This window comes from Coregonus clupeaformis, chromosome 15, assembly GCF_020615455.1.
Source record: "Coregonus clupeaformis isolate EN_2021a chromosome 15, ASM2061545v1, whole genome shotgun sequence".
Taxonomy (NCBI): domain Eukaryota; kingdom Metazoa; phylum Chordata; class Actinopteri; order Salmoniformes; family Salmonidae; genus Coregonus; species Coregonus clupeaformis.
In genome coordinates, this window is record NC_059206.1 from 30,102,737 (window position 1) to 30,116,320 (window position 13,584).

Below are 13,584 nucleotides of genomic sequence, written 5' to 3' on the forward strand. Positions count from 1 at the left end.
GGACACAGTACTATGTGTTGAGATGTGAGCTACTGTACTGAGCATATCCTGGGGGGGAAAGCTCTTCCAGCTTGGTGTATTTACCAGTGATAGAAATACATTTGTTGTATGCCTCAGGCTTTGATTGGCAAGCTGCCTTATAACACCCTGAAAACTCCACTGTATCTTCCACAGATGTACCGAACCACCAATCCCATAAGCCTCAACCCTTAAAGAGGAACAAGAAACGCAACACTAACAAGTATATGTAAAAGTATATGCCTGGATCCAAGACATGCAGGCAATGTCCACCATCACAGATGGTTTAACTCACTAACAAGTGTAACAACGAACAAGGAAGGATCCCTCCAGCAGCTCAATGAAAAGAGAGAGCACTTCAACACTAATAGGCCAATAAAAGATAGCCGGCATGCAATTTGCGCAAAAAGGCAAACAAATGCCCATATTCTTATTCATAACATAACTCCACGTTTGTCTATGCAAATATACTCAACAATGGCATTGAGAAGCTCACGATATCCACAATCAAAATTACTCGGGTTGAGATCGGAAACAAGTGAAAAAGTGAATACCCTGCTGCACAAAGCCACGATAAGCTCTACTTCTACAATAAGCATTGGGGCATTTTCTACACTGACAAGGAAAAGGTACATATCCCTCTTATTACTATTCTCTAATGGCTAGAATTCACTCTCTCTGAGACCTAATGAAGTCTTATGGAAAACAAAGAGAGAAAAAGATGCCCTCCAACTCAATTCAATCACCACATATCCCCATTTAAATACCACAGGTTCTGTCCAACTGAATATTGAGACTATATTCTGGAGTTATTTCCATGGATACAAATAATAAAGCTACACACCACACCAAGTGGGGTTCAAGCACCATGAGAAACCAGTATTGTGGCATTAAGAGATTAGTAAAATCATTGTATATAAAATGTAGAGCTACAACAGTGCAAGGGCCTCCTGAGCCGGGAAAGCTGGAGCCACATGCAGCACACAGTAGCAAGCATTTCAGGCTCCCTACTACTGAAGGGGACTGAAATAGGCCCGAATGGAACCCAAATGGAGCCGAAATGGCCACAGTGCTGCTCAGTTGTCTTGCACTTCCACTTAAAAGGGTGCATCTAGAGGCCTGTGAGATCCACGATGGCCTTGATGAAAATGGTGTCGTCGCGGATGTAGGAGTTCTTGGCGTCGAGCTTGGAGAGTGGGCAGAAGAGCGGGCAGCCGCTGGCGATGTTCATCTCACTTACAGGCCTCTGGAAAGAGGAGGAAGTGACGTCGGGCCGGAAGGCATCGATGATGTGCTCCCTGTTACTCTGGTCCAGCAGCATCAGAGTCACCTGGTGAGAGAGAGAGAGAGGAGAGAGAGAGAGAGAGAAAGAGAGAGAGGGGGGGGGGAATGGAAGGGAGTGTGAGGGATAGACCTCATGAGTGCAAAGCAGATGAGTTCACAAACCTGCCAGCTGCCATTCTGGCTTTACCTCAACAACCCTGTCTGACAAAAGATGGGAAAACACTTGACTGGGTCGCCAGCTTTTCACCTTTTGTTAATGAATGATTATTTAGAGATAAAAAAAGAGTAAGAACAAGACCCCCCAATGTCTGATATGGAAAATGTAATCATAGAATTTGATATTTATGACCTCCATTACAAAGATAATTTATAATCTACATTACAAACATATTTTGGACATTCCTGCCAAGACAACCAGAGAGAGAGAGAGAGAGAGAGAGAGAGAGAGAGAGAGAGAGAGAGAGAGAGAGAGAGAGAGAGAGAGAGAGAGAGAGAGAGAGAGAGAGAGAGAGAGAGAGAGAGAGAGAGAGAATCCCACATAAGCATGTCTGACTTATACATCACAAGTATCATGCAAAATCAAAAAAAATTCACATCAATTTGAAGATATATAAAATACATGATTTGTGTGGAATGTAAAATGTATGATCTTCTAACGCATTTTCTATGCATTTTCTAAATGAGTCCCCTGGTCCTTACCTTCTGGTTGAAGGGCCATTTGAGCAGAGCATCACTCAGTCCCCTCATCACGACAAAGAACAGAGACAGGTGACTGCCACGCCCTGTCCCGTCCCCGTTCAGGTAGATCCGCAGACACATCTTATAGCCGTATTTACTGGTGTAGAAGGCTGTTGGGGAAAAACAGACATACAGTTTAAGTAGGAGGTTTACATACACTTAGGTTGGAGTAATTAAAACTTGTTTTTCAACCACTACACACATTTCTTGTTAACGAACTATAGTTTTGGCAAGTCGGTTAGGACATCTACTTTGTGCATGACACAAGTAATTTTCCAACAATTGTTTACAGACAGATTATTTCACTTATAATTAATTCCCTGTATCACAATTCCAGTGGGTCAGAAGTTTACATACACTAAGTTGACTGTGCCTTTAAACAGCGTGGAAAATTCCAGAAAATGATGTCATGGCTTTAGAAGCTTCTGATAGGCTAATTGACATAATTTGAGTCAATTGGAGGTGTACCTGTGGATGTACAGTGGGGAAAAAAAGTATTTAGTCAGCCACCAATTGTGCAAGTTCTCCCACTTAAAAAGATGAGAGAGGCCTGTAATTTTCATCATAGGTACACGTCAACTATGACAGACAAAATGAGAAAGAAAATCCAGAAAATCACATTGTAGGATTTTTTATGAATTTATTTGCAAATTATGGTGGAAAATATGTATTTGGTCAATAACAAAAGTTTCTCAATACTTTGTTATATACCCTTTGTTGGCAATGACACAGGTCAAACGTTTTCTGTAAGTCTTCACAAGGTTTTCACACACTGTTGCTAGTACTTTGGCCCATTCCTCCATGCAGATCTCCTCTAGAGCAGTGATGTTTTGGAGCTGTCGCTGGGCAACACAGACTTTCAACTCCCTCTAAAGATGTTCTATGGGGTTGAGATCTGGAGACTGGCTAGGCCACTCCAGGACCTTGAAATGCTTCTTACGAAGCCACTCCTTCGTTGCCCGGGCGGTGTGTTTGGGATCATTGTCATGCTGAAAGACCCAGCCACGTTTCATCTTCAATGCCCTTGCTGATGGAAGTAGGTTTTCACTCAAAATCTCACGATACATGGCCCCATTCATTCTTTCCTTTACACGGATCAGTCGTCCTGGTCCCTTTGCATAAAAACAGCCCCAAAGCATGATGTTTCCACCCCCATGCTTCACAGTAGGTATGGTGTTCTTTGGATGCAACTCAGCATTCTTTGTCCTCCAAACACGACGAGTTGAGTTTTTACCAAAAAGTTCTATTTTGGTTTCATCTGACCATATGACATTCTCCCAATCCTCTTCTGGATCATCCAAATGCACTCTAGCAAACTTCAGACGGGCCTGGACATGTACTGGCTTAAGCAGGGGGACACGTCTGGCACTGCAGGATTTGAGTCCCTGGCGGCGTAGTGTGTTACTGATGGTAGGCTTTGTTACTTTGGTCCCAGCTCTCTGCAGGTCATTCACTAGTTCCCCCCGTCTGGTTCTGGGATTTTTGCTCACCGTTCTTGTGATCATTTTGACCCCACGGGGTGAGATCTTGCGTGGAGCCCCAGATCGAGGGAGATTATCAGTGGTCTTGTATGTCTTCCATTTCCTAATAATTGCTCCCACAGTTGATTTCTTCAAACCAAGCTGCTTACCTTTTGCAGATTCAGTCTTCCCAGCCTGGTGCAGGTCTACAATTTTGTTTCTGGTGTCCTTTGACAGCTCTTTGGTCTTGGCCATAGTGGAGTTTGGAGTGTGACTGTTTGAGGTTGTGGACAGGTGTCTTTTATACTGATAACAAGTTCAAACAGGTGCCATTAATACAGGTAACGAGTGGAGGACAGAGGAGCCTCTTAAAGAAGAAGTTACAGGTCTGTGAGAGCCAGAAATCTTGCTTGTTTGTAGGTGACCAAATACTTATTTTCCACCATAATTTGCAAATAAATTCATTAAAAATCCTACAATGTGATTTTCTGGATTTTTTTTCTCATTTTGTCTGTCATAGTTGACGTGTACCTATGATGAAAATTACAGGGCTCTCTCATCTTTTTAAGTGGGAGAACTTGCACAATTGGTGGCTGACTAAATACTTTTTTCCCCCACTGTATTTCAAGACCTACCTTCAAACTCAGTGCCTCTTTGCTTGACATCATGGGAAAATCAAAAGAAATCAGCCAAGACCTCAACAAAAAAAATTGTAGACCTCCACAAGTCTGGTTCATCCTTGGGAGCAATTTTCAAACACCTGAAGGTACCACGTTCATCTGTACAAACAATGGTACGCAAGTATAAACACCATGGGACCACGCATCCGTCATACCGCTCAGGAAGGAGACACGTTCTGTCTCCTAGAGATGAACGTACTTTGATGTGAAAAGTGCAAATCAATCCCAGAACAGCAAAGGACCTTGTGAAGATGCTGGAGGAACCAGGTACAAAAGTATCTATATCCACAGTAAAACAAGTCCTATATCGACATAACCTGAAAGGCCGCTCAGCAAGGAAGAAGCCACTGCTCCAAAACCGCCATAAAAAAGCCAGACTACGGTTTGCAACTGCACATGGGGACAAAGATCGTACTTTTGGGAGAAATGTCCTCTGATCTGATTAAACAAAAATAGAACTGTTTGGCCATAATGACCATCGTTATGTTTGGAGGAAAAAGGGGGTAGCTTGCAAGCTGAAGAACACCATCCCAACCCTGAAGCACGGGGGTGGCAGCATCATGCTGTGGGGGTGCTTGCTGCAGGAAGGGACTGGTGCACTTCACAAAATAGATAGCATCATGAGGAAGGAAAATTATGTGGATATATTGAAGCAACATCTCAAGACATCAGTCAGGAAGTTAAAGCTTGGTCGCAAATGGGTCTTCCAAATGGACAATGACCCCAAGCATACTTCCAAAGTTGTGGCAAAATGGCTAAAGGACAACAAAGTCAAGGTATTGGAGTGGCCATCACAAAGCCCTGACCTCAATCCTATAGAAAATGTGTGGGCAGAACTGAAAAAGCGTGTGCGAGCAAGGAGGCCTACAAACCTGACTCAGTTACACCAGCTCTGTCAGGAGGAATGGGCCAAAATTCACCCAACTTATTGTGGGAAGCTTATGGAAGGCTACCCGAAACGTTTGAACCAAGTTAAACAATTTAAAGGCAATGCTACCAAATACTAATTGAGTGTATGTAAACTTCTGACCGACTGGGAATGTGATGAAATAAATAAAAGCTGAAATAAATCATTCTCTCTACTATTATTCTGACATTTCACAGTTTTAAAATAAAGTGGTGATCCTAACTGACCTAAGACAGGGTTTTTCACAATTCCTGACATTTAATCCTAGTAAAACTAGGATTAAATGTCAGGAATTGTGAAAAACTGAGCTTAAATGTATTTGGTGTATGTACACTTCTGACTCAACTGTATTTTATAGACATATTTACTGGTGTAAAAGGCTGAAAAACTGTGATTGAAATATTATTATGGAAACATAATAGCCTACGTTTTGTGCCGTCATTATGACTTGCACAACTACGGTACAATATTTACATTGACATTTTAGTCATTTAGCAGACGCTCTTATCCAGAGCGACTTACAGTTAGTGAGTGCATACATTTTATTTAATTTTTTCATACTGGCCCCCCGTGGGAATCGAACCCACAACCCTGGCGTTGCAAGCGCCATGCTCTACCAACTGAGCTACACGGGGCCCATATAGTCTCGATATGGTTGTTCTGGTTTCGGTCTTGACTCTGTCTCGAAGCCCCTTTGGTCTCAGTCTTAACTCGGACTGCAATAGTTCTGGTTTACCTGGTGAGAACATGGCAGGAGCTCGGCCAGCGATGGCATCCTGTCTCTTCTTGGTAAAGTCAGAGATCCTCCAGACGAAGACGCCGTCGAATGTGGTGGCCGATATCTCCCTCAGCCTGCCCTCCATCTCTGCTACCGTCAGGTCCTTCAGCCCCACCGTCCTCTCCAGCTGCCGCACCTGAGACACACACACACCAATATGTGTTAGCTTCTATGAATTTAATAACCTCAGAACCTCCAGCTTTATACCCCAGTGAGTCATGCCATTGAATTTAAATGTTGGAAAAGGGCTGTATAAATTTAATGACTGAATTTCATTTATGCTTCAGGGCCTTCCTACCTTGTTGCTCAGGGCCTCAATCTTATCCTGGTCTAGGCGGTGCTGTCTGTTACTGGCCTCCATGGTGGTGGCAAAGCGCTCCACCTCTCTGTTCAACACACAAACCACATTCTCAAACATCCCCGCCTTCACCTCCAAATCGGTGCACCTGCGTCCCAGCTCCGCCACCTTTGTCTTCTCACTGTGGAGCTGCAGCTCCAGGGCCGCCCCCACCGAGCTGGGCAGGGGGGTGAAGGAGGTGGACACGCTCAGGGTGGGGGCCAGGGCGGGAGGTGGAGGCAGGGGAAGAGCCAGGGCGGGAGGCCCGGGGAGGCCCGAGGAGGAAGAAGAGGAGGTGGCCCCCTGCACGGGAGGCCGGGTAGAGGTAGTGCTGAGCTGGGAGATGCGAGCCTCCAGCTCCCTGAGGGAATGGTGGAGCTCCAGGAGCTTGTGTCCAGCCAGCTCCAGGCCTTGCGGCTGCAGGCCCTCCATGCTCACCTTCATGGATGGAGAGGGAGAAAATAAGGTGGGTAAAGTAAACACAGAGGCAAGTCATGCTAATGCTAATGTAAATGCTAATGCTTGTGTAACTTTTAAGTAAATGCTAATGCACACAACCATCCTTTAGCGCAGTGGTAGTCAAACCTTTTTCCACCAGTATTTCTGGGGACCCCATTTTTTTCACATGAATTCCTCGCGACCCCACCACACACCAAATCTAATTACAACACCATAAAATCGGTACATTTCGATTTTTACATCAACAAATAAACTTCAATTCATTACATTTTCATCTCTTAACAAAATAAAAAGGAAACCAATAAATACATCTACTAAATATGATTGTATTTCTTTAATTATCTTTCTCAAAAACGTTTTTATATACACTGCTCAAAAAAATAAAGGGAACACTTAAACAACACAATGTAACTCCAAGTCAATCACACTTCTGTGAAATCAAACTGTCCACTTAGGAAGCAACACTGATTGACAATAAATGTCACATGCTGTTGTGCAAATGGAATAGACAACAGGTGGAATTATAGGCAATTAGCAAGACACCCCCAATAAAGGACTGGTTTTGCAGGTGGTGACCACTTCTCAGTTCCTATGCTTCCTGGCTGATGTTTTGGTCACTTTTGAATGCTGGCGGTGCTTTCACTCTAGTGGTAGCATGAGACGGAGTCTACAACCCACACAAGTGGCTCAGGTAGTGCAGCTCATCCAGGATGGCACATCAATGCGAGCTGTGGCAAGAAGGTTTGCTGTGTCTGTCAGCGTAGTGTCCAGAGCATGGAGGCGCTACCAGGAGACAGGCCAGAACATCAGGAGACGTGGAGGAGGCCGTAGGAGGGCAACAACCCAGCAGCAGGACTGCTACCTCCGCCTTTGTGCAAGGAGGAGCAGGAGGAGCACTGCCAGAGCCCTGCAAAATGACCTCCAGCAGGCCACAAATGTGCATGTGTCTGCTCAAACGGTCAGAAACAGACTCCATGAGGGTGGTATGAGGGCCCGACGTCCACAGGTGGGGGTTGTGCTTACAGCCCAACACCGTGCAGGACATTTGGTATTTGCCAGAGATCACCAAGATTGGCAAATTCGCCACTGGCGCCCTGTGCTCTTCACAGATGAAAACAGGTTCACACTGAGCACATGTGACAGACGTGACAGAGTCTGGAGACGCCGTGGAGAACGTTCTGCTGCCTGCAACATCCTCCAGCATGACCGGTTTGGCGGTGGGTCAGTCATGGTGTGGGGTGGCATTTCTTTGGGGAGCCGCACAGCCCTCCATGTGCTCGCCAGAGGTAGCATGACTGCCATTAGGTACCGAGATGAGATCCTCAGACCCCTTGTGAGACCATATGCTGGTGTGGTTGGCCCTGGGTTCCTCCTAATGCAAGACAATGCTAGACCTCATGTGGCTGGAGTGTGTCAGCAGTTCCTGCAAGAGGAAGGCATTGATGCTATGGACTGGCCCGCCCGTTCCCCAGACCTGAATCCAATTGAGCACATCTGGGACATCATGTCTCGCTCCATCCACCAACGCCACGTTGCACCACAGACTGTCCAGGAGTTGGCGGATGCTTTAGTCCAGGTCTGGGAGGAGATCCCTCAGGAGACCATCCGCCACCTCATCAGGAGCATGCCCAGGCGTTGTAAGGAGGTCATACAGGCACGTGGAGGCCACACACACTACTGAGCCTCATTTTGACTTGTTTTAAGGACATTACATCAAAGTTGGATCAGCCTGTAGTGTGGTTTTCCACTTTAGTTTTGAGGGTGACTCCAAATCCAGACCTCCATGGGTTGATACATTTGATTTCCATTGATCATTTTTGTGTGATTTTGTTGTCAGCACATTCAACTATGTAAAGAAAAAAGTATTTAATAAGATTATTTCATTCATTCAGATCTAGGATGTGTTATTTTAGTGTTCCCTTTTTTTTTTTTGAGCAGTGTAGTCCCATACAATAACTTTTCAATAATTTTTTGGCCGACCCCATTGCAGTTCCCCCGCGACCCCGACTTTGAATATCACTGCTTTACTGTGTGTAAAGGGCATTTCCGCTCCACTACATCCATGCTCACCCTCACCTTCATGTCCATAATGTAGTGCAGCAGCAGGTTGAGGTGCTCGTAGGCGCAGGCCCTCTCGTGGTCATGGATCCTCTCCTTCTCCACCTGCACAGAGAGGGGAGAGGAGAGCTGTTCTAACAGTGGCACTTTATTATTACCAGGTATTAACTAAGAAATAACATGGTAAATGTGTTTTTACACAGTAACAACCTTGTTTGTTTAATTAGGATTCATTAAAACCATAGCATTAAAACCATAAAGCTACTTACTGACATATCACACCCAACAACATGGAATCTGCATGGAGTTCTGAATTTGCTGCAGAACTTAATGTGGTCCACATACTAGGGATAGAGCCAAAGAAGAAACAATACACAATGATTTGACAAGTTCTACAGCTATTTCAAACATCAACCTTCTTAAAACAGCATGGATTATTTTCTCTCAATATTGTGCTTCCTTTTCTGTTATGCATTTTCCAAACGCATTCAGTCACAAGTTTGGCTATAATTGGCTATATTGTGTTTGCTGAAAATGTAAGAACTCACCTTCTCCCTGGGTATTTTCTTCTTGGCACAGCCTTCACAGATCATGGGGTATTTGGGGCAGATCTCGTCGTGGGCCTAAAAAAATTACGTGTTTTTGTATAGCGTCTTACAAATATTGACCCTACTGTTCCTTGCAATCTTGATACGATCGTAAACCAGCCATTTGAGAGATTTCACAAATAAACAGACTGATGGACGTTCTCTCTCAGAGCGTGCATTATTTCTCACCTTGATGTTTTTGAAATGGAATGGTTCCTTGCAGTACTTGCAGTTGAGAGTTCTCTCGGGGCACTCTCGCTCGTTGTGGCGTTCCTGTTCGTTGAAGCGGATCTGCTCTTTACAGGAGGGGCAGGGGATGATCATGTACTCACACTTCCCCTCGTGACTCAACTGTAAGAGACAGAAAATAAAGTTAGGATTAATTTGGCTCTAGTATACGTTCATAACAGTCTAAACAAGGATCTTCGGTCAAACTGATTGTGAAGCAAGAACACAGCAAAGCAAATACAGTATTGAGGTGCATTGCTTATAAGAATCTGTGGCACAATTTCTTTTTTTCAATAACTATGTCCGTCTAAATGCATCGTTTGAATGATGAAAGGGTTTATAATCAGTCTAAAACAACACTCAACTAACCTCATATTCTTTAATATTGCCTTTCCAAGTGCAGCCTTCGTTGATGCAGACAGCGGAGAGGTTTTCGACCTCTCTTCGAGCTGCGTTGTCAGGAAAAGCCTTCAGAAGTGAGAGCAAACAAACATTTTGCAGAGGCTTTTGCCTTTAAAGTGAATCTGTACTGTTTTCCGAATGTTCGTGTGTGTGTGTGTGTGCATGTGTTTGTGTGTGTGTGTGTGATAAGCACACATGCTCCAAATAACATGGACGTATATTTATTATTTGAAGGGTACATTTTGATCTTACTTTTTCTTTGAGAGGATAAAGTGGCACTGTAATGAAAGACCGATATTGTAGATACTTACACAGCCTTGTTTTAGAATCGACGTGGGCTCTTCAAAAATGTCCTCTTTGATACAAGCATTGCATTTCTGAGGTCCATCTCTGCAATGGGAATATGATGTCAACAAACAGTACAAAATAACAGTACAGTGTGTCATATTGTCAAATGTGTAATATATTCACCAAGCATCATATCCTGGGGTGCATTTCAATAGTTTAAAGTTTCTTCCTTAGGTTTTACCAGACCAGCACTTACACATTACAGCTAAAGGAGAAAATAAAGATGATTGTATACAGTTGAGATACACTCTTCGAACTCCCACCTGACAGTCCTATTGAAGCAGTAGGAACAGAAGCGGTGTCCACACTGGGCTTGGAAGGGCCTCCGCAGCAGGTTCTGACAGCAGTTACACAGGTGTTTATCCTCCAGCTTGTTGGCCAGGATCTGCTTGGGGAAGCCGGGTTTGTTGCTCTCCATGGACGACGGAGGGGATGGTTCTTGCGTGGCCATGATTCACTCAGTACGCCTCAGACCTGGCAACAACAACGTCACAGAGTCCAAATTAACTTGAAAAGATTTATATGAAGGTACTGACATGACAGATTTTTCTGATGTGTTTATAACATGGTAAAGCTAGGATTATCAGTGAGTGCTGGTCTCCATCTTCTTCTGAATATCTTTTGGAAACCAAACTATAATACTTGTCGCAAAAACAATTAAAAGAAGGAAGGAAGGGAAGCGCTGCTAAGGTACACAATAGTAGATTTTGATAGACAGAAGGTGCTCTTTGGTAAAAGGGGTAAATTGGTCATCAAAAAGATAATACTATTTAATAAAGACTGAGAGGAAGGTGCTGCAGACAGTCCACTGACAGGCCACTGCTTTTTCTGGATATGACACTAATATGATACAACTTCAGTCAGGTCAGAGAGATAGACAATTTGGCAGATCTGATGTATTTGTCAGTATGTATTACTTGTTTAGGTGCTGGCATTATAGCCCAATGCCCATAATAAACAATTGGCATGGTATGGCATCTAGCCTGATCATTTTGCATTCCAAAAAGCTTGTCATTGTATTAGAAAAGAGAAAATAATTATACTGAACAGAAATATAAACGCAACATTCAACAATTTCAACGATTTTATTGAGTTACAGTTCATATAAGGAAATCAGGGGCGCTTGAAAACCATGGTTATTTTTATTTGTTTTATTTTTACATTTTTGTAAAGGTAATGGATTTGAAACTGGGGAGCCAGGCCCAGCCAAACCTAATTCGTTTTTCCCAACAAAAGGGCTTTATTACAGACAGAAATACTCCTCAGTTTCATCAGCTGTCTGGGTGGCTGGTCTCAGATGATCCCGCTGATGAAGAAGCCGGATGTGGCGGTCCTGGGCTGGCGTGGTTACACGTGGTCTGCGGTTGTGAGGCCGGTTGGACGTACTGCCAAATTCTCTAAAACGACGTTGGAGGCGGCTTACGGTAGAGAAATGAACATAAATGATCTGGCAACAACTCTGGTGGACATTCCTACAGTCAGCATGCCAATTGCACACTCCCTCAAAACTTGAGACATCTGTGGCATTGTGTTGTGTGACAAAACAGCACATTTTTGAGTGGCCTTTTATTGTCCCCAGCACAAGGTGCATCTGTGTAAAGGTGCATCTGTGTATTGATCATGCTGTTTAATCAGCTTCTTGATATGCCAAACCTGTCAGGTGGATGGATTATCTTGGCAAAGGAGAAATGCTCAGTAACAGGGATGTAAACACATGTATGCTCAACATTTGAGAGAAATAAGCTTTTTGTGCATATGGAAAATTTCGGGAATCTTTTATTTCAGCTCATGAAACATGGGACCAACAATTTACATGTTGCGTTGATATTTTTGTTCAGTATATATATTTTTAATAGTTTGAAACATTATGGTTCAGCTGACACAATCCACCACATGGTCCTACAATCTGCTTGTACTAATACATGCACTGTGCATAAATTAAGACAGTTATTGACACTATCAACGACAACTTAAATGCAGCTAGCCAGGCATTGAGAGAGATAGCAAAAGGCCCATCTCCCTTTGTTTACATTTCGAGTCAGCTGTCATAGCGCCTTGTAGCTCGAGCTACATTCGTGTCTGAACTGTTGATGGTCGCGTCATCACACATAAATGCTCGGTGCATAGTCAAATATTGCGAATGATGCTTACAAACGGTAAATCCATTGTTGTTGCTCTCCTCTGCTTTCCCCTGTCGTAGTTGCTAAGCTATCAGCATCTTTAGCTGGAGGTGGTACCCTCAATGATGTGGGTACCCTGCATGCCAGCCGCCACGCCCCTTTAAAAGCAGGTGCACAAACCAGTCTGCTGTCGAAAATGGTTCGGCATTGAAAATGGACGGTATTACAATTACATGAAACTTACCCGCGTTTTAAACCGTCATCGCTTGCAGGGACAGTAGAATACTCCTTCTAGTTGCAGCCCCGCGCGCGTTAAATGTACAGATGTTGCATGATGTGACTCTGCAGAAGAATGATTCTGTTTTCTTTAATGTTAACGACATTATAAATATGGTACCGAGAAGCGATGGCTGTTACTGTTCAATTTCGCCATTGCACTTTGCAGTGTGGGTGTTACGTCATGTGCAGCCTTAACATGGGTTGACAGGCAGGCCAAATGTAAAGGGGGTGCCTTCCTAACAGTATTCCACTTCTAATGGTTTCATATGACTACATTTAAAATACACTATCAGTCAAAAGTTTGGACACACCTAGTCATTCCAGGGTTTTTCTTTATTTTTACCATATTTTACATTGTAGAATACTAGTGAAGACATCAAAACTATGAAATAGCACATGGAATCATGTAGTAACCAAGAAATGTGTTAAACAAATCAAAATATATTTATATATCCACCTTTTGCCTTGATGACAGCTTTGCACACTCTTGGCATTCTCTCAACCAGCTTCATGAGGTAGTCACCTGGAATTCATTTCAATTAACAGGTGTGCCTTCTTAAAAGTTAATTTGTGAAATTTCTTTCCTTCTTAATGCGTTTCAGCCAATCAGTTGTGTTGTGACAAGGTAGGGGGGTATACAGAAGATAGCCCTATTTGGTCAAAGACCAAGTCCATATTATGGCAAGAACAGCTCAAATAAGCAAAGAGAAATGACAGTCCATCATTACTTTAAGACATGAAGGTCAGTCAATACGGAACATTTCAAGAACTTTGAAAGTTTCTTCAAGTGCAGTCGCAAAAACCATCAAGCGCTATGATGAAACTGGCTCTCATGAGGACCGCCACAGGAATGGAAGAACCAGAGTTACCTCTGCTGCAGAGGATAAGTTCATTAGAATTA

The 13,584-nt window shown here is 43.5% G+C and overlaps 1 protein-coding gene across 2 annotated transcripts; it reads right to left on the minus strand.

The window, feature by feature from the left end:
- Positions 1-437: 437 nt before the first annotated feature.
- Positions 438-12,843, minus strand: LOC121582622 (TNF receptor-associated factor 2-like). 2 transcript variants are annotated; one of them, XM_041898556.1, is made up of 12 exons: positions 12,649-12,843; positions 10,548-10,758; positions 10,248-10,326; positions 9,904-10,002; positions 9,496-9,657; positions 9,268-9,342; positions 8,989-9,063; positions 8,738-8,824; positions 6,164-6,640; positions 5,824-6,001; positions 2,002-2,150; positions 438-1,348 (listed from the first exon to the last, which is right to left on the minus strand). In XM_041898556.1, the coding sequence occupies exons 2-12, from the start codon at positions 10,733-10,735 to the stop codon at positions 1,130-1,132; spliced, it is 1,788 nt and encodes a 595-aa protein (XP_041754490.1). In that variant the 5' UTR covers positions 10,736-10,758; positions 12,649-12,843; the 3' UTR covers positions 438-1,129. The 2 variants fall into 2 exon arrangements, with proteins under 2 accessions (XP_041754490.1, XP_041754491.1); XM_041898557.2 differs by lacking the exon at positions 12,649-12,843 and adding an exon at positions 12,436-12,575.
- Positions 12,844-13,584: the final 741 nt, after the last annotated feature.